This window comes from Callorhinus ursinus, unplaced genomic scaffold (assembly GCF_003265705.2).
Source record: "Callorhinus ursinus isolate GAN/ISIS: 27379988/994484 unplaced genomic scaffold, GSC_fseal_2.0 scaffold10, whole genome shotgun sequence".
NCBI classification, from domain to species: domain Eukaryota; kingdom Metazoa; phylum Chordata; class Mammalia; order Carnivora; family Otariidae; genus Callorhinus; species Callorhinus ursinus.
In genome coordinates this window covers 49,934,116-49,959,200 of record NW_027397072.1, presented here as the reverse complement: position 1 = coordinate 49,959,200, position 25,085 = coordinate 49,934,116, and the positions used below count along the sequence as shown (strand labels likewise).

The 25,085-nt window shown below is 46.9% G+C and overlaps 1 protein-coding gene across 2 annotated transcripts; it reads left to right on the top strand.

Annotated features, from left to right (window-relative positions):
* The first annotated feature begins 116 nt into the window (after positions 1-116).
* On the top strand, positions 117-23,919 carry ACTG2 (actin gamma 2, smooth muscle). Of its 2 annotated transcripts, none has more exons than XM_025868390.2 (9): positions 117-215; positions 9,269-9,430; positions 10,482-10,610; positions 16,015-16,125; positions 16,376-16,460; positions 17,931-18,092; positions 18,860-19,051; positions 20,961-21,142; positions 23,698-23,919. In XM_025868390.2, exons 2-9 carry the CDS (start codon positions 9,305-9,307, stop codon positions 23,839-23,841), a joined length of 1,131 nt encoding a protein of 376 aa, XP_025724175.1. In that variant the 5' UTR covers positions 117-215; positions 9,269-9,304; the 3' UTR covers positions 23,842-23,919. The 2 variants fall into 2 exon arrangements, with proteins under 2 accessions (XP_025724175.1, XP_025724172.1); XM_025868387.2 differs by lacking the exon at positions 117-215 and adding an exon at positions 2,748-2,871.
* The last annotated feature ends 1,166 nt before the right edge of the window (positions 23,920-25,085 follow it).

Below are 25,085 nucleotides of genomic sequence, written 5' to 3'. Positions count from 1 at the left end.
GATAATTCACTCTACCCAGCCCCCTTCCCCACCCCCCAAGGCCGATTTATTGAAAAAACCACCTTATATGGTAATATTGTTAACACACCGTCAGCTGGCCTTTTTAGGGACTCTGTTTAAAGAAGATCCGCCTCTGGGGTTTTATATTGCTCTGGTATTTGTGCCAAAGACACAGCAGCCCTCAGTCCCTGGGAGAAGGACTTCTCGTACACTCGGTGAGTACTGCACCGCTTCTGACAGCCCTTCCTTTCCGAGGCCGCCTGGCCCCCTGGGTGCGGGAGGCGCCTCCAGATTGGCCTGGCTTCTGTGACGCTGGCCCAGACCACGCGTGAAGGCATCGGTGGGCAGTGGTGCCTGCAAGCACGCTGCTGCCTTCCGGGAAAAGGCACTTCTGGCCATGGGGCATCCTGGACAGCCCTTTGCTCGGGGGGCGGGTGGGATATAACACCCGTGGTCTCCTTCACCCAGATCACCAGGGCCGGTGCCGATCTCTGCGCTCATGTCCTTTGTCATGACTCCGAATGTCTGGGAGGCTGTTTTAGGGGAGCAGATGCTTTGCGGGGTAAAGAGCTTCTTCGCGGGGTTTTTGAATCAAAGCCAACAATGGTCCCAGTGTCTGTGAGATGTCTGTGTTGGGAGTAGGAGCATCTTTTCTTCAGTCCCCTTGTGGGTCTCACCGTCCTCTGCTCCATGCTCGGCTGAGATGGAGAATTTTTTCAATCCCTGAAGGCTCCAGGGTCACTGGGGGATGTGGAAAGTCGGGGCTGGAGCAGGGGCAAGTGTCCTGTGGCATCCAGTAGTTTTAACTCTGGCAGGAACGAATGAACGAATTTGAGAGCCATCTAATTCATTCTGAAGACACTGAAGCCTAGAGAAGTTAAGTATTGCCCAAAAGGCTCACAGGCAACTGTGAGACCGTCCGCCAATGCCCTCGTCCACCCTTCCCATCCCTCCAACACACACACACACACACACACACACACACACACACACACACACACACACAATTAAGAGGGAAATGAGACCAAGGGGCTGTTTCCAGTCTTGTGACCAGAGTCTGCTAACATCTGTTTATGGCTGAGGCAGCTTAGTGCAGTGGTGGAGGCCTTGGAGGCAGACTGCCCAGCTGCCAGAGTTACTGAGTGACCTCCGTTTTCTTACTTGGGAGTACTCATAATAACATCTACTTGGCAGTGCTGTTGTGGGGATTAAATGAGATGATATATTTACAGGGTGCTCAGCTCAACACTGTCAGGACCCCGGCCCTGAGTGCTCAAACTTTAAGAATCACCTGGAGGACTTGTTAAAACATAGATTGTCCTACCTTCCAACCCAGATTCTGATTCAGTAGGCTGGAGTGGGGCCGGATAATTTACATTCCTGATAAGTTCCCAGGTGATGCTGAGGCTGCAGGTCTGGGACCACGCTTTGTACATGGAGGCTCTAAGAGCTTGCTTTTACTATTTGAACAAGTTTAAAGTTTGTGGCTAGCCCTTAGGGCCGAAAAGAGACGGAGCTTCCTCTGGCGGAGAGGGATGGGCACTGGAGAAATTGCAATGAGCAGTGGACAGGTCTGGGACAGGTCTGGGACACCAAATAGGCAGTATGACATCATGACTTGAGGCTAGAGTTCTTTGCTCCTTCCCTTTGTTCATTCCACCAACATTTCTTGAGTACTTACTGTGTGCCAGGCACTGTTCCTACTCCTTAGGGACAGTGAAGGAGCTTCTGCCATCACTGGGGAAGATGAACAAACAAACACACAAAGCCCAGGAGGAGCCCTCACCTAGCCCAGGAGTTATCAGGGAAGGCTTCCTGGAGGAAGGGGTACCTGAGCTGGGTCCTGAAGTAGGACTAGTCTCGGTGTCAGGGAAGCATGGTCTTTGGACTGTTTCAGTGTCTCAATTCCATTGAATTTAGATTTCAAGGCAGAAAGCATGGAGAACTAAGATCAGAGGGGCAGTTAGGGCGGGATTATGAGGGCTTCATACACTAAAGGATTAAGCAATGGCGGACCACAGGAGGGTGACCGCGAGAGACCGGCCCTTCGAAAAGGACTACTCTCTGGCAGCTGTGAGGAGAGTGGACTGGAACCGGACGAGAGTGCTCCTGCCGTGCGCTGGCGGGGGTCGTGGGGGGCCTGAGTGGCGGGCCAGGGGTGGCACCTAGGTAGAAATAAGAGAGCCTGACGATTGGTTGGGAGGGAGGTGGGAGGAGTCGGGTGTTGGGCGTGGCGACCAGGGTGGGCGGTGCGATTCCAGGTGGAGGCTGTGATGAGGCAGTACGAGAGGTGGAGTGGAGGTACCACGGGGTCTGGGGTGCGGATGCCCCGCAGGCAGTTGGTTCTAAGGGTCTGGAGCTCAAGAGAGGGGGTCTGGACTGGAGCGGAGCCGGGAGAGCGAGTGAGAGGCCCAGGTAAAAGGCAACAGGCCCAGATTCCCGAGGATCAGAAATACTACTAAACAGAAGTCATTTTTAATTTAATTAATTGTATATCAACCAAGTCAAGATAACATGAAGTTGACTAGAGATGCTGCTAGAATTTTTCCACCGCGGGAGTGTTTTTCGTTAAATTATTTTCTCTATGCCAAGCTTTCTTGTGTGAATATCTGTGTGTATGCGGATTATTATAGGCGGCTGCTTAATGTCATTTGAAGCCCTCACTCCAACATATTTCTCCAACTATTGTTTGAAGTCTCACCATCTGAGAGGCCTTCCTTTTAGGGCTTAAACTTTGCACTGAAATGAAAATGTCTTGAAGCTGGCATAAATTCAATCATCCCTTCAATAAGCATTGATTTGTGAGGTGGATGGTTCATCTCCTTCCAATATGACAGACTTCATCCTGGGAACAAGTTCTGATGGAGAAGGGTAAGAGAGATCATAAGAACTATTACTTTTGCAGTCCTTTACAGCAGGGGTTGGCAAACTTTTTCTGAGGAGGGCCAGATAGTAAATATTTTAGGCTTTGTAAGTCTAAAGGTTTCTGTGGCAACTTACTCGAGGCTGCCATCATAGAAATAGCAGCCATAGACAGTCTGTACATGAACAGGTGTGGCTGTGTTCCAATAAAACTTTATTTATAGGCATTGAAATTTGAATTTCATGTAGTTTTCTTCAGTCATAGAATATTATTCTTTGGCTTTTTTTGCAACCACTGAAAAATGTCAAGGGATGCCTGGCTGGTTCAGTCAGTAGAGCACACGACTCTTGATCTCAGGATCCTGAGTTTGAGCCCCATATTGGGGATGGAGTTTACTTAAAAAAATAATAAAAATTTAAGAAAAATGTCAAAATCATTCTTAGCTGGTGGGGCGCACAAAAACCAGCATTAGTTTGCCGGCCCCGATTTACAATTTATGGAGCATTTCCATTTCATTTCCATTACTTCATTTGCTCCATCATTCCAGGAGATAGATGTTACCCTTTCCATTTTCCACTTGAGGAAACTGAAGTCCAAGAGGGAGACAGGGGACTGGGCCATGGGAAGAGGGTGCCCTGAGAGAGGAGAAGGGCAAAGAAAGGGGAGCTGGAGGGAACTCTGAAGTCAAATCCTTATCTCCTTCAGAAGGACAGGTTGGGGAGCTAACATCTCTGCGCTCATATTTGCCTGAGGGTGGCCAGGGAGATGAGCAAGTGAACAAATTCCTTGCACTCATTATGTCTTTGGGTTTTGGCCACCTTGAGGGGCGGAGGTAGAGCTGTGTTTGTAACTCTGTGAAGTCTTCTGTGAGGACCAGATGTAGTACGTGCTGAAAGAGCCAGAACAATTTGATTGAACTTCTCAGAGCAGAAAGTGGTTGTGACCCCAGGAAACCACAGTGACTTTGGCTCTGGTACAGCTGACACGCTCGAGCCTAGCCACAGATTATCAGCAAGCAGCTGAGGAAGGTCTAGAATTTCTCCTGGCAGGGACATTCCAGGAGAGCCTGGCTCCACAGTAGAAGTCTTCTTCCCAGCCAGCGTGGGGACCCATGGAGGCCCCACTCCGGGCCAGCAGCCCCACCCCTGCCTTCACCTCTGTCACTTCTCATTTCGTTCTGACTCCAAAAAAGCAGATTTAAATCCACCTAAAGTGCTGCAGAACAGCATTGTTGACTTGACAGCTTCAAGTTGCTTTGTGGCTTGTCTCAGCCGCTGCTCTGCTTGGGAAACAAAGTCCAACCCCCTCTTTCTGTGTGGGGGGATCTCAAGGGGAGACAAAAGGGTTCATTGAAAAGCCAGGCAGGCTTGAACTATAAATCACACCAGAGAGAGATGCTGAGGGGACCCTCGAGGGAGACAGTCCCAGAGGAGCAGCTTCGCCTCTTGGCTACCTTCTAGCTTTTGAGGTTGTTTTCCCCTCACTGCAGACCACCTGCTAGAACAGGGAAGCACAACAGTCTGCTGAGCAGCTTGTGAAGAGAAAGAAAACTGTCCCCGTGTGATTCTAAATCAGGTCCGTGTGAGCGAGCTGTCATGAGACTGGACTGTGGGGACACAGGGATCCCAGGGGCAGAGCAGACCAGGTCGGGAGGGGGCCACTCAAGTGGTGGGATTGTCACGCAGCATTTACTGAGCACCTACTATGTGCTAGACACCAAGTTAGGTTTGGGGGCTATAAACATAAATCATAGACTATCCACATAAAACACAGACTCAGTCCTGGCATAGGAGGGGTGCAGAGGCTCAGAGGGAGAAATGAACACAGACCCTTTTGTTTAGGGCTTTTGCTGCCAACAGCTCTAGAGAGACAGAGAGGCAGAGGCAAAAACACCAAACATGGAACAGTTAGGGCAGCTTCACTAAGGTGGTGAGGAAGGTGTAAGCTTCAGGCTTTGGAACCTGTCCTTGTTGATGCCGGCCCTGCCTCTTCCAAGTTCTTCCACTTCTCTGAGACTGGGTTTCCAAATCTGCAAAATAGAAATAAATATATCTTCCCTTGGGTTTTGTGTGTGTGTGTGTGTGTGTGTGTGTGTGTGTGTGTGTGAACTAAATAGATAATCTATGTGAAGAGCCCTACATTTTTCAAATTTAAAAATCATTTTTCCAAAAATGGAAAGATGGGATATTCTGCTATGTTTCACCTAGCGATGTACCTTGCACCTTTTCTGTTGCATTAAATATTCTGCTCTCTCTATTGTATGAGGGCTTCTGGCAGTTAGTTTACAAACCAATTTATTATGCAACAACTTCTTCTGTTTCAAATTTTGGTTATTTTAAGCTGTGATAAACTAGCTCTTAGCCAAATCTCTGTACTCGTCCGTGAGTATTCCCCAAGGATGAAGAGGGTCCTGGAAGTGCCTTTGTGGAGTCAAGAGACATGTACATTTTTAAGACTTTTGATAAGTTTTCTCGAGTTCCCCTTCTGAAAAGTAGTACAGTTTGACACTCACGAATGCAAACCCACCTCCCCACACCTTTGCCAGCAAGGGTGGCCCCAAGCACCGGACACAGTAGTCCAGCCAGAGGTGAGGTTAGCTTTTATGCTGGTCAGCAGAGTACTGCTAATCGTCCACAAGACCGCAGGTCCTGCTCACAGAGGCTGAACAAGAGCTTTCACAGTTTGCTCATTTAGACTCAACGTACAGAACCTTGTATTTACCCTGTTCAATTTAATACTATTTGATTTGGTTCATTGTCTCTGTTTCTTGAGATCTTCTTGGGTTTTGATTCTTCCATGCAACATATGTAATATTACATTCTCTTCCAGCTCTGGAAATTTGATGGGCATGTGCTCCATATTCTCATCCAATGTATTTATAAAAACGTGTGACAAAGGACCAAAAATGGAGCCCTGAGGCCTATCACTGCCTCCAGGTTGATGATGACCCATTAATTGACACCTTTCAGTGACAGTAACTCAGACAGCTGTAAATGTGCCTAACTGATTGATTGTTCAGTGCACATGGCTTTATCAAGATGGATATCACAGGAGACCTTGTCCGATGCCATGATCGAGTTAAGCTCGATGTCTCCTACCCTCTTCTGCATTCCCAGCCCACAGCGGGAAGGAAAGGGGAGGCTGTCACTCTGCCAACATTTGTTCTTGGTAAACCCTTACTGATTAGAAGAAATCACTGCTTCTTTAATAATGCTTTCTTTAACAGTGCCTTCCGGAAACCTGCCTAACTTGCATATCAAGAGTATCTGAGGTTTTAGAAATCTGCTTTCTTTCCCTTTTTGAACACTGGAACAAATTTGCCCATCTTCAGTCTTCTGATATCCCTTCATCTTCTACTCTTCTAACATGGTAGGAAGTTAGGGATCTTCTCTGCCATCCAGAAACTGCTCAGACCAGAAACAATACTGTTTTAAGCAGCTAGGTAATGGTGCTTTCTTTCAGTCTCCACCTGGTCACAGACCTTGATTTCCCCTTACCCATGTTTGCTCTGTTTTTGTTCTTCTGCAAGTCCTTCTCCTCGAGACCCATTGATTAATTCACTCATTCATTTTGATGACAAAGGTGTTTTTTTCCCAAAGATTTTATTTATTTATTTGACAGAGAGAGACACAGCAAGAGAGGGAACACAAGCAGGGGGAGTGGGAGAGGGAGAAGCAGACTTCCCGCCGAACAGGGAGCCCGATGTGGGGCTTGATCCCAGGATCCTGGGATCATGACCTGAGCCGAAGGCAGATGCTTAACAACTGAGCAACCCAGGCGCCCAATTGATGACAAAGGTTTAAGAGCCCACTCTGTGCCAGACATTGTGTCGGGCACACTGAGGAATCACTGAGGAACAGGACAGACCCAGCTCCAGCCTTTGAAGAGCTGCAAACGAGCCGGGATATGCAGAGTTGATCATGGCTTGTGCAAGTCCAAGGTGCTGTGGGGCAAAGAAGAGGGACCGCTGACAGACAGGTGGGCCAGAGGGGTCCCATGATAATGCAGTGTCCATGCAGAGGCCGGGCAGGTGATAGGAGTTAGAGCAGCAAGCAGGTGGGGGGAGGGTGCTCCAGACCCTGCGTCTAAAAGTCCAGCAGGGAGAGAAGAGGACACAGTTCAGAGAATGGAAAGAAAAGTCCACATAGGCAGAGTGAGAAAGTCAAGAGGGGGCAAGGGGGAAGGTGAGCCTGGGAGACACGCTGGGCCAGTCCCTGGGGGGCCCTGTGGCCTGAGTCGGAGAGCTGGGACTTGGATCCACGGCCATGGGGAGTCCTGGGGGGAACAGGGACAGAGGCAGAGCTGGATTCAGGAAGTCTTCCTAGTGTACACTCCGCTTTGAACATAACAGGGAGAGCTCCCTTTGAGCCTTAAAGTTGTGTCATGAAGCTTCTGCTCAGCCTCGACTTGGCCTTTCTGACCTTGTATTCACAGGCCTGTGGCTGTCTCCTCTTCGCTCTGTCCGCTTTCAGCGTGAGGCCACAGAGGGGCCAGGGTCACAGGTCTCTGTAGCGCTTATCTCCTTCCCACCTGTGGACGAATATTCTGAATGAAGCTTCCACATGCCTTCCTCCTCGGCAGCCACCTTCCCCTTCCTCTGGACTGCTGAAAGTTGGCCTCCCTGAGTCCTTGGCCAGCGCCTTTCCCATTTCCACCCTGTCTGCCCACCCCCACCCCTGGGCTCCCCAGGCTAGGAGGCTTCTGTTTTCCCCGTGGGGAGAGGGTTCTTGTCTCCTCCTCTCGGCCTGCCCTTCCTCCCCGAGGCGCTTCTGCCCTTAGGATTGAACATTTCACCTGTAACTACTGCATCATTTGTCCCTTAATGACATGTTATATTGCTGATTTTTATTATAAACTATACGTGAGTGCAGTGTCCTTGGGAAAAATGAAAACATCACAGCTCTAAAACCCGGCACCTCCTGTCCCAGGCCCCTGCCTCCTCCCGAGGTGACCAGGGTGATCAGCCGGAGACTTGGTTTTTCAGAACTTTTTGCTATGAGTTCATGTCCACAAAAAGAAAATGATGAAAAATACACAATATTGTTTTGTGCTTTAAAAAGAATTCAGCGTGGGGCGCCTGGGTGCCTCAGTCGTTAAGCGTCTGCCTTCGGCTCAGGTCATGATCCCAGGGTCCTGGGATCGAGCCCCACATCGGGCTCCCTGCTCAGCGGGGAGTCTGCTTCTCCCTCTGCCTCTCCCCACTTTTTTTTTGTGTGTGCACTCTCTCTGTCAAATAAATCAATACAATCTTTAAAAAAATAAAAAGAACTCACATAAATTGTTTTATGTTATACATTCTACTCTGCAACTTGTTTTGTTCATTCAGTAGAATGGTTTAGAAACCTATCCACCTTAATCCCTATAGATCTGCCTGGCTCTTCTCTTGACTTCAGTGCAGAATCCCATAATTCAGAATAGTTCCAAAGTGTAAGTTTGTGTGTTTCTTGAGTCAGAGTGTCAGTTTCCCCCACCTTTGCCAACACCTATTGAATCTCAACAGTATGATGGGTGAAAATAGTCTTATTTCACTTGTATTTCTCTGATAACTAGTGAGGCTGAGCATCTTTACATAGAGTTGCGGGGTATTTTTATTTCCTTTTCTGTCAATTAGGTGTTCATACCCCTTGTTTTTCTTTGGGCTGCTTACTTCTTTCTTATTGATTTGTAAGTGTTCATTTATTTTGTAAATAACCCTTTGCTATATACACTGCAAATTTTTTCAACTCCTTTCCTAAATTTTATGTCTTTAGAGATTCTTTCCGTTGGATTAAAGCTTCATAGTCATTTCAGGCCCCTAAGAGACGGGTGAATTCATTTGCTAAGGGCTGCCATAACAAAGTACCATAGAGTGGGTGGCTTAAACAACACACATTTGTATTTTCACAGTTCTGGGGGTTAGAAGTCCGAGTTCAAGGTGCTGGCAGGGTTGGTTTCCTCTGAGGCCTCTCTCCTTGGCCTGCAGATGGCTGCCCTCTTGCTGTGAATTCACATGGTCTCCCTCTGTGCGTGTCTGTGTCCTTATTTCCTCATCCCATAAAGATAGCCATCCTATTAGATTAGTCATATTGAACACCAGTCATGTTAGATTAATGACTTCATTTTACCTTAATTACCTCTCTAAAGACCCTATCGCCAAATACAGTCACACTCTGACATACTGGGGGCTAAGACGTCAACATATGAATGTGGGGAACGGGGTGGGGAGGACACAATTCAGCTCGTGACAACAGGGTAGAGGGAAGAAGTCCACCTGCCAGGGAGTGGGAGTCCAGGTCCATGTCTGTCCCTCGTGGAACTGGGCCCTGGCTGGAGGTAGACTGCACTCAAGCTCCCAAACCAAGAATCCTGTCTCCAACATGATTTTGACAAGTGGCTGACTACTTCTCTTCTCGCCCTGCTCCCAAGGTGCTCCGGCCCCTGGTTCACTTGGCCACACTCATCATGTGTGAAGAGGAGACCACTGCACTCGTGTGTGACAATGGCTCTGGCCTGTGCAAGGCTGGCTTCGCAGGAGATGATGCGCCCCGGGCCGTCTTCCCCTCTATCGTGGGCCGCCCTCGCCACCAGGTATGTGCTCATCTGGACCCAAGGCTTTGAGCCACTAGGAGAAAGCGCCGCATAGTGGACACTGGACTGAGCTCTGTGTGTGTGCTGAGTATGTGTGTGTGTGTGAGTTGTATGAGTGTGTGTGTTGGGGGTGGGGATTCTCTTCTGATTAACTAACAGAGCAAGACCTTTCAAATAGCAATATCCGGGACCAAACCCAACACACTCCAGGCATGCGGGGATGGTATTATATCTGGCTTAAGTCTGTGAGATTGCTAGGTTTGGAAGAAACTTGTTTTTTTTTTAAAGATTTTATTTATTTATTGGAGATAGAGAGAGAAGCAAGAGCAGGGGAGCAGAGAAGGAGAAGCAGGCTCCCTGATGAGCATGGAGCCTGATGCGGGGCTTGATCCCAGGACCCTGGGATCATGACCTGAACTGAAGGCAGATGCTCAACCGACTGAGCCACCCAGGCATCCCTGGAGGAAACTTTTTTAAAAATACATGCAAGTAAACAAGACCCTTGCCTTTAAGAAATGTATACTCTGTGAACCAACTTGAGATCACAGTCTAGCATAGAGACAAAAGACTTCACTATGGGGAGTGCAAAGGAGGGAGAGATTAAGCCTGAGTGGAAGGACCAGGGAAGGAGAGGCTTTGTAGAAAGGGCATACCTGAGGATGAGGATCTCCACATATGGTGGGAAGGGGAGAGCAAGAGCCAAGATTTGGAGACATAAAAATGCGAGCAGAGGGTATTTTCGGAGGACAAGTACAAGTCCTGTGTATGTGAAGTAAGGAAGAAGTGAATGGAAGGCCCCGCTCTCTCAGAAAATGATGTCGTCTTAGGAGAGAGAAGAGAGCCAAGCCCAGAGGAAAGTTTCCACCTTCTCTCCCCGCTGCCTCCACAGTCATGGGTGTCTGCCTCACCCTTGTCTCTTTCTGTCCTGTCTCTAGGGAAGACGGATATCTGTCCTTTCTGTACCCTTCTCCAGAGACCCTCTAATTCCTGGATTCCGCTAAGTGGAGCCCTCAGCCAACTCACTTCTCCTTCCTTGTCTTTTGCTTTGCAGGGTGTCATGGTGGGAATGGGCCAGAAAGACAGCTACGTCGGGGATGAGGCTCAGAGCAAGCGAGGGATCCTAACTCTCAAGTACCCCATTGAGCACGGCATCATCACCAACTGGGACGACATGGAGAAGGTATTGGTGGACCTCCTTTTGAGTATAATCATGCATCCTCATGACCCACATCTTCCCCAGGCCTCTGCCTGTCAACTGCCTCTAAAATGTGTCTCACATCCTTCTTTCCTTCCTGTCCATCTGCATGGCTACTCTCCGTGGGGCTGCCAACAGCTCTCATCGGACGGTTGCAATGGCGTCCTGATTTCCTTGTCTCCCGCCTCACCATCCAGTGAATTCTCTATGCTGCCGCAAAGCTTGTCTTTCTAGAAACAGATTGTGTCACTCACCTCCTTGGGAATCTTCCGTAGCTCCTCATTAGCTGACAGTAGGTCCCTAACTCCCTGTCTGGCATCGGAGGGCCTGTCCCACCCAATGCCCAGCTGCATCCTCACAAGCAGCTCCCGCCGGAGAAGGGCCTGAGGCCATGGCTGCCTCTACAGGTGCAAACAGCTTCTCTCCTTCTCTCCACTTCCCCTGTCAGGACCTCAGGTAGATGCATCGATGCCAAGTTGTTATGCTGATTCTCTAATGAAAATTCTAAGTAGGACTCTCTAGGGGTTTCTAGAAGCTTCTGTGTGTGTGTGTGTGTGTGTGTGTGCGCGCAAGAAAATGCAGAGGTGGGGGGCAATTTTTAAATGGTAGTTGGTGATGGTGATCAACAAAATGATGTGTGTGCTAATAGAGCCCTCCTAATATTCTTTTGCTAAATTCTGCTGATGTTTGTCTGAGAATCCTTGTTTCTGCAAGGAGTGCCTTTTGAAGTATAATAGAGTGCTTATCGAACAGACTGCAACCAGAAATAAAGAATATTGCTGTGAAACCTTTAATGCACCCTGCTTTTCTCTAAATCCCAGACTCAGTCACTCTGGGTGAGATAGACACAGTACCATAGCTTTCGCTTCGCACCATGGAGTGGTTAAGAGCACAGACCCCCGAGTCAGGGGCACGGAGATCTGGGAGTGAGACCTTCCTTCTGAGCCATTTGTGCAGATAAAAATACTTTTTTCATTAGGTTGCTTTGGAAATTGAACTAGGTACTCAGTATAATCCCAAGGCGTGCCACATACTTCATGCTCAATAAATAGCATATATTATTCATATAGATCTAACAGTATCTAATTCAAAAACATAATAGACAAAATATTTTAGTATATAGTTTAGCACAGTAACAATGTGTGAACTCTTTATTTTTTAAAATATATTTGATTTATTTACTTGAGAGAGAGGGAGAAAAAGCATGGGCTGGGGGAGGGGCAAAGGGAGAAACAGACCACCTCCTCCCCCCCACAGCAGAGCGGGGAGCTGGATGTGGGACTTGATCCCAGGACCCTGGGATTATGACTAGAGCTGAAGGCAGACGCCTAATGGACTGAGCCACCCAGGTGCCCCATGTGTGAACTCTTTAAAGAAATTCCTAAAAATATATTATGTGCCTATGGTACCTGGGTGGCTCAGGCAGTTAAGCATCTGACTCTTCATCTCCACTCAGGTCAGGATCTCAGGTCATGATCTCAGGGTCATGAGATCGAGCCCTGCCTGGGGCTCCACGCTGGGTGTGGAGCCTGCTTAAGATTCTGTCTCTCCCTCTGCCCCTTCCCCCACCTCAAGTGCTCAAATGTGTGCGCACTCTCTCTCTCTCTAAATATATATATATATGTATCTGTATATATACACACACATATATATTTGTGTGTACTATGTGCTCTAAAGAAAAACGCTATAGGGGAAAGCTGTCAAATCTTCTCAAATTAATTGCCATTCCAGTAAAAGAACTCACAATTTTTAAAGTTGTATATATTTAAGGTGTGACCCGATGACCTGATATACATTTATATGTGTAAGAGTCACAACATTCAAGCTCATTAATATATCTATCACCTCACATAGTTACTTTTTTTCTTGTACTGAGAACACTTAAGATTTACCCTCTTAGCAAATTTCAAATACACCATGCTATACATTAAATCACCAGAATATATTCATCCTGCATAACTGAGACTTTGTATCCCTTGACCAATACCTCACTATTTCCCCTCCCCCCAGGTCTTGGTAAATACCATCCTATTTTCTGCTTCGGTGAATTTGAATTAAAAAAAAAATCACACTTTTTAATTCTGCAAAATAATCATAAGGTATGTCTGGAGAAATAAATAAGGCAGAATTTATGAGAACAAAATGAGTGAAAAAAACTATGAGAGGAGACTTGCCATACCCACATATTAAAATATAATATACTTATAAAAATTAAAATAGGTTGGGGGTGCCTGGATAGCTCAGTCGTTGGGCGTCTGCCTTCGGCTCAGGTCATGATCCCAGGGTCCTGGGATCGAGCCCCACGTCGGGCTCCCTGCTCAGCGGGAAGCTTGCTTCCCCCTCTCCCACTTCCCCTGCTTGTGTCTCCTCTCTCTGTGTGTCCCTCTCTGTCAAATAAATAAATAAAAATCTTTAAAAAAATTAAAACAGTTTGGTACCAGCACAAAAGTAAAGAGGAAATACATGATAAATGAAACTTTGAACACCAATGGGAGAAAAGGATTATTCAGTGAATTATTCCAGGACAACTGATGAGTTATTTTAGGGTTGGGGAGTCTTCATTGCCTTTACCTCATACCATTTCACCAAACACATATCAGCTGAATATAAAAGTTAAATATAAAAATTCAAATGGTAAAAAAAATACAATATAGTAAGCATGAGCATTCATCAAATTTCTGGTGAAAGAAGTCTTAAAGGAAAAGATGACAAATGTGATTTCTTAAAAATCATGACTTCTAGTATGTGAAAAAAATAACCAAATTCAAAAGACAAAACAACAAATTGCAAAAAAATTCATGAGTGCAATGAAGGTTAACATAAACAGCTAGTGTAAATTGATCATTAAAAATACAAAGTCTTCACCAGACAAATAAACAAAGGATATGATCAGATAATTTGCCAAATGGAAATTATAAAAAGTTGCAAATCTGAAAAAACTTAAACTCATCTGAAAGAAATGCAAATTTTCAAAGTGAAGCAATGTTTCCCTATCAAATTATTTCATATATTAAGAGCGAGAGCCCTGAATGCAGGTACGGGTAACACAGGCTTTCTTATTCTGGAGTAAAGAGTAATTTAACCTCTTTGTCGGTGATAGAAATCGGAAAGTCTTCCAATCGCCATGCTCTTTAGCCTCGTAATTCCACTTCAAAAATTATTTTCTTTGGAAACGTCCTAAATAGAAAAAAGAAAATGTAATATGCACAAAGATAACTGTGACAGGATTATTTATAAACAAAAATCGAAGATACTGTGAATAGTAATATGAGTAAATACATGTTGGAATATGATGAAATGTGTAGCATTAAAAATAAATGTTCAATTTATTAAACATAAATATTTACTATGGAAAAGGAATTTTTTTTAAAGACTTTCTTTATTTGAGAGAGAGAGAGTGAACGAGAGAGCACAAGTGGAGGGATGGGGAGAGGGAGAAGCAGACTCCCTGCTGAGCAGGGAGCCCAACGCAGTACTCGATCCCAGGACCCTGGGGTCATGATCTGAGCTGAAGGCAGATGCTTAACTGATTGAGCCACCCAGGCGCCCTGGAAAAGGAAATCACTTATGTTACACTAACTGAAAAGTGGCAGGAAACAAAATTGAATGTAAAAGTATAAAAATAGCATAGTAAATAAATACAAGCATATGAAATAATAAATGGTGATAGAAATAAATTTGAAAATACTTAAAGGTGAAAGGTTAGTAAGAAGAAAAAGCCAAAATGTTAACTATTTATTACTAGGTGATGGAAATGTGGGAGATTTTTACTCCTCTTAAAAATATTTTTCTAATTTTAAAATTATCAACACCTTTCACTTTTAAAGTACTTTATAAAAGCTCTAAAAAGTGAAATGAAATCAAGTGCAGGTGTTTGGGCCCAACGCCCAAGATTCTGGTTCACGGGCCCGGGATACAGCCTGGGGGCCTGCACCTATGACAGTCATCTCAGGTGATTCTGGTACAAAGCATCTGGGGCCCACATTTGAAGAAGTTCTGCCATCACTCAATTAGGATTAATTGCCATTCACATCTCCTGTGAAACTTTCACAGACCGGACCTCTGCTTGTGCCATTTTCTCTGCCTCCGATGCCCTTCTCAGCTGCTGGAGACCTTCCTTTGCCTGCAGAGCCCACTCAAACCCCCCAGATAATGAACTGCCTCTTCTTTTACTCAAAATGTGAATGTGTCCTTGTATGTTGTCCTCTTGGATGTTTTTCTCTCCTCTGGACTTTGAAAACCAAGAGCAAGGGGCCGTATCTGATTTATACCTGCCCTCACCACAGTTAGCACCATCCTAACCCAAAGCCAGGAGCCCACAAATATATGGGTACAACGGAAGCAGATGATCCTGTGCCCCACCTCTGAGGAAATCAGAGCCCTATGTCCCTGCCACTTTGCTGAATCCCTCTGAAATAAAGACTCCTGTTGGGTCATCTTGGATCACTGGACACAGTGAGAAGAAATTACTTCCTCTAAAGCAGTGATTCTCAACAGGAGCAATTTTGCCTCCTGAGGGGGGAGGAGTTGGCAATGTCTGGGGACATTTTTGCTTGTCATTGCTGGAGAGGTGCTACTGGCATCTAGTGGGTCGAGGCCAGGAACGCCGAACATCCTAGAATGCACAGGACAGCCCCCCACATCGCAGAATTATCCAACTTAAAAGTGTCAAAGTGCTGAGGTTGGGAAACCCTGCTCTAAAGCACCAGTCTGGCCAGTAATAAACAGCGACAGTTCAAGCATACCTGTCGGGTTCCCAGCAGGAGATGGTATACACTCAGCAGGTGTTTTGAAATTAAGAAAGGACTACTTAGAGAGGTGTGAGCAGGGTTATGGAACCAGAAAGGGATGTTGAGGTACCCAAGTACTAGGAACAGCCTGAAGGATGGGGGTGAGGCGGCGTCACTACAGCTGGAAGAAGGGCCATCCAGTAGGAGCGGGGCCCACTGAGGGCCACACCATTGCTTGGAGAATTGCTTGACCTCTCTCCCTCTTCCCACCCTCCAGCCTCTTGCTGATGACTTCCATCAGCCAAACACAGCCAGAAGCCAGGAAGCAAGGAAATACTGAGAGATACAACTGGCCTGGCCCCCCAGGGTAGAAAGTGGGGAGAGACAGAAAAAGAGAAAAGATGGGGGAAGTTCAAGTAGAAGTAATCAATATGCTAAGTATATGGGCCCCAGGTCTGAGTCCTGTCTGGGGCCCTGTTGAAAAGGAACATAATCTGTAAAGGTCAAGCAGAAATTCCCACGACTCCGCTCCGGAGGAGGTCTCTTCTCTAGAACCCAGCCTGTGCTGTGGACATTGTGTCATGATTCCCCCATCATGAGCATGCCAATTGGAATTTTCTAGGAATCTCCTTGGCTCATTTGACTTTTGTCTCAACCAGATCTGGCACCACTCATTCTACAATGAGCTGCGGGTAGCACCTGAGGAACACCCCACCCTGCTGACAGAGGCCCCCCTAAATCCCAAGGCCAACAGGGAGAAGATGACCCAGGTAAGAGACCAGGAACTCTTAAACATGGGTACAAGAATGCAGCATGGATCCCTTCTCTCTTTCATGCATCAGTACAACAACAATTTTTGAGGACATGCTATGTATGTAGTCTATGTCAGGCCCTATGGGAGGTGGGAGCGGGGTAAAAAGGCACAGCCCCTTGCCCTTAATAAGGCTACAAACCATCCTGGGGGCCCAGAGGTGCTGTGATTTTTGCCAGATCATCCTTTTTCCTGCATTGTCCTTTCAGATCATGTTTGAGACCTTCAATGTCCCTGCCATGTACGTCGCCATTCAAGCTGTGCTCTCTCTCTATGCTTCTGGCCGCACAACTGGTGAGCAGCCTATAATCTGGTCCCTTCCTGACTCTGGGGGGCAGAAGGGAAAGCTGGACTCCTGCAGAGGTTCCCGCTTAGGAGAAGCAAAGGGATGGCCAAAGTCCACGGAAAACCCTGCATAGGGGTAACAGAAGGGAAGCCCATGTGGAATGCATTCAGGTCTACCTGGTAGAGCTGGCAAGAACTGATATGAACAAAGCATGACTGGTACATCCAGCAGGGACCGTTTTCCTCACAGCAGTCAGCCCCCAAGCTTACACACACTTTCCAACAATACTGGAATGTTTCTGCTCATGAACCTGTGATAGTGGCTATATATGCACCCTTGGTATGGAAAGGTGCTCAGGGAAACAGAGGGAACTTCAGGATAAAGCAGTTTCTAATGGGGACTTGACAGCTTCCATGAACATAGTTCAACATTCATTCATTCAAGTATTCATTATTCATTCATTCATCAGATATTTTTCCATTACTCCCTACATGTGCCAAAGACTGCACCAGGCCATGGGCACACACTGACAAGCAAGACAACCCTACCATCAGAGAGTTAACAGTCTAGTGGGCGGGGGCAAATGCAAAAGGTAATTTCACTGCTGATGACAGGACAGTGATGGGGAATGTATGATGGTTCTATAATTTACTTATTTGTTTTACCATTTCTCTACTGCTGGACTTTATGGTTGTCTCCAGTTTTTTATTTTTTATTATAAAATATGCTGTGATCAGCATCCTTGTACAAGTATAAGCTACTGGTCCCTAGATATTTATTTTGCATCTGGCCTTTACTAAGCCATGTCTCAGTTGATTCTCTTGGGTCTTCTAGGTATATGGCCTCATCATCTGCAAACAAGGACAATTCTATTTCTTTCTTTTGATAATAACTCTTTTTCTATTTTCTGTCATATTGCATTGGCTAGAACATCTAGGACAATATTAAATAATAATACAACAATAATATTATAGTGTTTCTCCATCAATTATGGTATGGCTGTTGGATTGAGAGAGATTTATCATCATGTTGAAAACCTCATTTCCCTCCATGGTTTAAGTTTCATCAATAGAGAATGTTAATTTTTTTTTTCAAATTGGCTGGTTTTTATAGTCCCTTCCAGATCTAACATTCTCCATGCATGTGCATATATGTTAGTTTAATGCCAGAAGGATATGCAAATTATCCAGTCTCCCTTAAAGAATGGGCAACTGAGATGCACATTGACAAGTATGCAGTACTGTGAAAGTGTTTTAAGGAGCACAAGAGGGGAAGATGTTTTACTTGCCTTCCAGAAGGCTACAGTCTCATTTGGGAGAATAAATGATGTACACAAAAAATATTAGTGATGATCCTTATGGTGGGTGAATTTTCTCAGCTGCTAGAGAAAAATATGGTGGTTGAAGACCATTTGGCAACTGGTCCCAGAAAGATGAAAGACAAGAAGTTTTTATAGGTCCTATCCCCTCTCTCCATAGGCATCGTGCTGGATTCAGGGGATGGCGTCACCCACAATGTCCCCATCTATGAGGGCTACGCACTGCCCCATGCCATCATGCGCCTTGACCTGGCTGGCCGTGACCTCACTGACTACCTCATGAAGATCCTCACAGAGAGAGGCTATTCCTTTGTGACCACAGGTATCCAGCCCCTTTCCTGATTCTGAATTGAGCTCAAACCAAATCTGCTAGGACCAGATGTTCTCTGATGAAAAGTCTGTGGCCCGCTGTCCTCAAACTCTCTTGAGATAGATGGGGAGGATTTGGGGCTGGGGCTGGGCCTCGGGACAAGACCAGATGGTCAAGGCTGCCTTACTTATGGAGGAAGTTTCCCAACTGAGATGCTCTCGGGAAGGGGACAAGGCCTCCTTAAGTGCCCTTTCACAGCATTCCCTCCTTCCCCAGGGACCTGCTATCTCTGTCCATGTCTGCACCAGGATCCGAGCTGGTTTTTACAGGGCTGAATGGTAGTAAAAATCTGATGATGCATTTTGTAACTGAAGGGCATTTATGGTTTGTCTGAGGACACATGGAATAAATAAGGTCTGAATTTCTAAGGAGAAGTTGTCGTGCCTTAGTGCCCACCCCGGGCAAGAGATTTTAGGCAGGGGCTTTCCTAGATTCTGTAAGATCACAACAAATCCTCCATCTATACCGGAAATGTGTCCTGTAAGGCCCTCAGGAAGGCCGGTAGCTTTGTCAGGGCAGAGTAAAGACAGCAAGGAGAAAAACCCATGCAAAGTTTTGCCTGGGAATCAAGATTTTGAACTTGCACTTTAGGAAGAGGAATGAAAAATTGACATTTGTCCTAAAAATGAACCCAGAGTAGAAGAGGTTTTCATGGAGATCAAAATAGGACACACTAACAGAACAGAGTATCTACTTTCTGTCATTTCTGCTCTTTCTAGCTGAGCGAGAAATCGTGCGAGACATCAAGGAGAAGCTGTGCTACGTGGCCCTGGACTTTGAGAATGAGATGGCCACGGCAGCCTCCTCTTCTTCCCTGGAGAAGAGTTATGAGCTGCCAGATGGGCAGGTCATCACCATCGGCAACGAGCGCTTCCGCTGCCCCGAGACCCTCTTCCAGCCTTCCTTCATTGGTGAGGCGCTGCCTACTGTCCCTGCTAACTGGGCGGGGAGGGGAGAGCTCTGGAGGGAGAAACACCAGGAGTCACGCACGCTTTGTTCATAATTTATACACAGCCCATATTTTTCCAGGAAGGGCCAAAAACACATCGACAATACAACCAGATAAAATTTATTTATTTTTAAGATTTTATTTTTTTACGTAAGCTCTACACCCAGCGTGGGGCTTGAACTCACAACCCCAAGATTAAGTGTCACATGGTCTACTGACTGAGCCAGCCAGGCGCCCCCGGTAAAATCTAATTTTAAATAAAAGGATACGGAAACCAAAATAAAAGAAAAGCAGAATAGGGAATATAACATAAACTAAGAATAAGGTTAATACACAAAACACTTCTTGGATCACTCAACATTTAGGTCACTGGGGCCAAAACCCACAGCAATAAGCAGGATGGGTATGGGGTCAGACCTGGCCTCGGGTCCTGATTCTTCCCCTTTAAAGCCTGTCACTTTGGACGTGTTGTCTTCTTCAAACCTCAGTTTTCTCATCTATAAAGTGGGGATAATGATTAGTGCCAACTAGATAGGGTTGCAACAAAGGTCAAGTAAGAGAATATTTAGTACAAGGACAACTGCTTTCTTGAGGAGTATATAGGTATAGTTGGGCCTGCAAACCAACGTTAATAGACAGTGTAGTAGTTCATAGCAGCTGAGCAAAGTGATATAAGCCTAAGAAATCAGGAAAGCCTTCTTAGGGAAGGCCAACATTTGAACAGAATCTGGAAGAATGAGTACCATTTGAGGGCATCTGGGGACGGAAGGAGTGCAAGATAGGGAACGACATATGGGGCGGATGGAAGGGTCCATGCAAAGACATGGAGGTGTGAGAGGCCGTGGTCTACTTGGGACACGGTGGCAGAAATGTGGGGTGTGTGTGTGTGTGTGTATGTGTGTGCGCACGCAGGGGAAACTGGAGAGAGTGGCTGGACCACACCAAGAGCATAGTGGTTAATCATATCAGCAACGAGATCCCTGAAAGTTTTTAGGCAGTAGTGTAGCAAGGTCAGGTTTGTATTTTAGGAAGGTTCCTCTAACCTCAGTGTGAAATTATGTCACATGGAGGAAAGGCTAGAGGTGGGGGAGGCCAGGAAGGCGGGCATGGGCTGGTTCGGCATGCGGGCCTTTCACTATGGAGGGCCCCGGGGCGGGGCCAGGCTAAGGTAGGTAGATGTAACCTGTAGATAAAGCGGGGGGGCTGTCAAAGATGACGTGGTGGGTAGATCCATGCAATAGAATATTTTTTGACAATAAAAGAGATTAACGCATCGACACACGCTCTAACGTTAATGGACTTTGAGAACATTAGGTGAAATGTGAACATTAACATACCATTAAGTGAAAGGCACCAGACACAAAAGGCTACATATTGTAGGATTCCATTTATATGAAATGTGTCCAGAACAGGCCAATCTATAGAGATAGAAAATAACTTAGTGGTCACCTCGGGCTGGGGAAGGGCTGGGGAAGGGGAAGTTCGCAGTGTCTGCTAACCAGTACAGAGTTTCTTTTTGGGGTGTTACAAATGTTCTAAAATTAGATTTTGGCAACGGTTGCAGAATCCATGAAACTACTAAAAATTACTGGACTTTAATAGGATGAATATTATGATACATGAATTATAACTCAATAAAGCTTGGAAAAAGATGACTCATTGAAAGTGTTCCCTTAGAAATATACCCTCGCCGATCAGTGTGAAAGATCAATCAGAACAGGAGGAACCAAAAGCCAGTTAGAGGTCTGATCCTATAATCCGTTTGGGAGGTGATTAAGGTTCTGCACTAAGACAGAAGGATCACTTGAGGAGCTGGAGGCGTGGGTATTTATGAATTAACGGGTGTTGATTGATACTATGACCTGCGCTAGGCATGGAGTCCGCCGGGATTCATGAAACCACCTACAATTCCATCATGAAGTGTGACATCGACATCCGCAAGGACTTATATGCCAACAATGTCCTCTCGGGGGGTACTACCATGTACCCTGGCATTGCTGACAGGATGCAGAAGGAGATCACAGCCCTGGCCCCCAGCACCATGAAGATCAAGGTGGGTCCTGCCCCAGTTCCCTCCATCCTGTTCTTTGGACAAATACCTGCCTATTCGGGAGATGCTCCAAGTCAGTCTGCCAGGTCCGTAGATTGGTGGTCTCCTGGGCTCAGCATTGTTCTGGTCTGGGACAGATTCCATCTTGGGGGATTATGTTCCTTGGGCACTGATGAGCTGGAGACATGTTTAGCATGAGATCTCAAATGTAATCATATGATGTCCCATGAGAAGGGAGTGAAAGAATTTGGGATGAAGAGAATATTGAGGGGGTTGAGGATGCAATCAGGAGGAGGGAAAGAGAGGGGAAGAAAAGAAGGAAGCAACACGACAGCATCTTTAGACTTTAAAATGAATATAGGTGTTACCTCAGAGGAGGATGAAAGTTCCAGAGAGAAGCTTTGGCATGGGGCAGGCTGCTGGTTCAAACTCACAGGGATATCACTTGATTCCTGGACAACCTGTGATCTGTTGTCTGCTCTTGGTTCACGTCCTCCCCACGCAGCTGCTCACCAAGGCAGCTCACCTCACAAGCCTCGTCAGAATGGAGGCCCCCTTGTCTTCTGCCTCTCTCCAGCCTCTGGTCCCCAAGCAACCGTACAGAGCTTTTTTTTTTTAAAGATTTTATTCATTCATTTGACAGAGAGCACAAGGGGAATGGCAGGCAGAGGGAGAAGCAGGCTCCCCACTGAGCAGGGAGCCCAACGTGGGGTTCGATCCCAGGACCCCGGGATCATGACCGGAGCCGAAGGCACAAGCCCAACCTACTGAGCCACACAGGCGTCCCCATACAGAGCTTTTTAGGGCTTCTAAGAATTTTGCTGCTAGCAGGTTGAGAAAAGGAGTTGGGAATCGAATAGAGATAACAAATAGGTTGAAAGTTACGAAGTCTCACAATAAAGTTGGTCTCTGGGAGTTGGCTTCATCTGAGGGGAGTGTATCATAAGAAACTTTTTCACAAAGGAAGACTGCCCCGGGCCTTCCCCCTGCCTAGCAGATGGTGCTCAGCAAAGGTCAGCAGAGCCGGTTACCAGAAAACAGGTGGGAGCCTGCAGGCCCTTCTCACCCAGATCCACTGGAGCAGCATGGCGGGGCCTGGCGCCAGGCCCGAGGCAGGGGATTTTTACCAGGGCCATTTACCACATCTCGCCTCACCCCCAGATTCTGGCTCACCAGATCCGGGGTGCCCCCATCACCTATACTGATAAATAAACACCAGCGTTTTGATGCATATCCCAATTTGTGAGCCACTGCCCTGAGTTTAACAACGTGTGCCAGCCTTCAAGGAGTTTAGAATCTCATCAGTAGACTTGCTCACTGAGAGGGCTACGTAAATAAGACACGAGGAGGGGAAAGGGCACTTGCGGCAGGGGAAATAGAGCGAGCAAAGGTGCCCCAGTGGGTATGTGTGTGCAGGCACGAACGGGCCGGCCGGATTCGTGTAGGGGAGCTGGGGAGATAAGACGCGCGCCGAAGGTCTGGAAGAAGAGAGGTGAGGCAGGGTGGCGCTGAGGCGGGGGACCCCAGCCCGGGGAAGCCCAGACTCCTCTCACAACCAGAGCTGGGCAGCAGTAACGTGGCTGTGCTCGTCCTTGAGGTATCAGTCCAAAGAGTGACCGAGTGCCTTTGTCTGACTGAATAATACAATAACTTCTTAAGACTCTTCTTCTTCTGCAATTCCATGATCTCCACAATTTAGGAAAGATGTAGAGAGGGTCTAAGGAGACAAAAACAATCAATTCAGCGTCCGGTTTATCCTGGCCCTGAATCCTTAGACCCTTTAGTAGCTGTCCCTCTGGATCCACTTGTAGGTGGAGTTCAAAGTTGTTTGACAGGACAACCAATTTCTAGAGGCTAAGCTCAGGACTTGTCAGCTACCAGTGGCTATTGACAGATGAAGCTCAATACAGGGTCTGAGTGTGCTGGCTGACTCAGGATTGGGAGAAGCCCAGCCTCAGCTGCACGTGCATCCAAACTCCAGGCAAGAACAGAGTGGCGCTTTCCCTGTAGATGTTTGTATTGGTCATCCATCCCTGAGGAACAAGCAACTGTGAAATCTCAGGGACATAACAATCAGTATTTATTGCGTGTGCGTCTGCGGGTCAGCTGATCTAAGTCAGGCCTGGCTCAGCAGCTCTGCAGGTCTAGCCAGCTCAGGTCAGGTCTGTAGCTTTCATGCTGGGGCCCAGGCTGAAGGGCCAGCAGCTTCTCCAGGGAAGCCCTTCTCATCAGGATGGCAGAGGCACAGCTGCAGGCCTGAGGCCCATGTCAAGCTCCTGTTTGTGCCACGTCTGCTAACGTCCCATCAGTCAAAGCAAATACAGGGCCCAGCCCAAAGTCACGGGGCGAAACAGTGCACCCTTCCCATGCGGGGAGGACGAGGGCGGGAGTAAAGATTTGAGCAACAGTCTAATCTAACACAAGGTTTACCCTGTTTGTTTCTGACCTGGAGGCCGTCCTTACCTGGGGCAGCCTGGCACTGTGATGAGGTGATCTCCTGGACCACCTCCCTATTCCCTTGGGTGCTAATTACGATTCACCACATTTATTCTTTGCAGATTATTGCTCCCCCAGAGCGGAAGTACTCGGTCTGGATTGGAGGCTCCATCCTGGCTTCTCTCTCCACCTTTCAGCAGATGTGGATCAGCAAGCCTGAGTATGATGAGGCAGGGCCCTCCATTGTCCACAGGAAGTGCTTCTAAAGTCAGAACAGATTCTCTGGGGATCCCCTGGAGACTGCTCTGCTACCGATCATGAAACATTAAAACCTGCAAGCCTTACTTCTCTGTGTGGGGCTTTTTTTCCGCCCTGGGCTTTTACACAGTGCTAAGGGCTTTTCACACCTTATTTCTCATCCACACAATGATCCTGTGAGATGCATATATTCCCACATTACAAGAGGAAATTGAGGCTCAGAGAAGTTAAGAACGTGCTGAAGACCCCAGGATCAAGATTAAAAACCAAATCTGTCTGACTCTAAAGCTAGTACTCCTACCGTACTACCCTGTTTCCCTGTCCTTGAACGTGAGTAAGAATGAGGGCTAGATGGCGCTTGGTGGGGGCGGCAGGTTAGGAAGCAAGGGCTTTCAGAGATCTAAGTCCTTGTACTTGAGGGCAATGCACAGAGAACATGACCAGAAAGAGAAACACAAGGTTTACAGGCTGTGACATGTGAGTGGCTCAAACGCAATGTTTGAATTCGGGTGGTGGAAGGTCACAGTGGGCTCAAGATCTCTACGAGGGCTTTTGTTATTGAGGATTGGGCTGTATCTTTCCCCAAAACTAATCCAGAAAGGAGCAGCACCTTTAGGAAGAATTTTTTTTTTCTTTCCCTCCTCTCGTCCTCCTTCCTCTTCTTCTTCTTCTCCCTTCTCCCCCTTTTGTTCTTGCTCTTCCTCCTGCTACTTCTTTTATTTTTTAAAGATTTTATTTATTTATTTGGCAGAGAGAGACACAGCGAGAGAGGGAACACAAGCAGGGGGAGTGGGAGAGGGAGAAGCAGGCTTCCCGCTGAGCAGGGAGCCCGACGCGGGGCTCGATCCCAGGACCCTGGGACAATGACCTGAGCTGAAGGCAGACGCTTAACGACTGAGCCACCCAGGCACCCCACCTCCTGCTTCTATCTCCCTCTGTCTCTCTCTTGTTATTTGCTCCCTACTCCCTGCCCTTGGTCAATTCTGTTAAATTTCACAAGTATTTGCTGAATTTTTGGCATCCATTATTAGTGGGTAAGGTCACACGGGATTTACATATCCAGTAAAGATGATTCCTGCCCATCAAAGTCTCACTGCATAAAGCGGGGGGAAGACATATGCAAGACAATGATTTGAGGTGAAATAGAAGCACCCACAAAATATGATGAGAAAACAAAGGGTAGTAATAATAGCTAGCATTGGTCGAATGCTTACAATATGTGAGGCCTTAGGTTAAGAGTTTTCCATGGATT

Coding starts and splice junctions, on each gene's coding strand:
- ACTG2 (XM_025868390.2), top strand. CDS start 9,305: ATGTGTGAAGAGGAGACCACTGCACTCGTGTGTGACAATGGCTCTGGC. Junction 10,611..16,014: donor ACTGGGACGACATGGAGAAG/GTATTGGTGGAC, acceptor TGTCTCAACCAG/ATCTGGCACCACTCATTCTA. Junction 18,093..18,859: donor CTATTCCTTTGTGACCACAG/GTATCCAGCCCC, acceptor TGCTCTTTCTAG/CTGAGCGAGAAATCGTGCGA.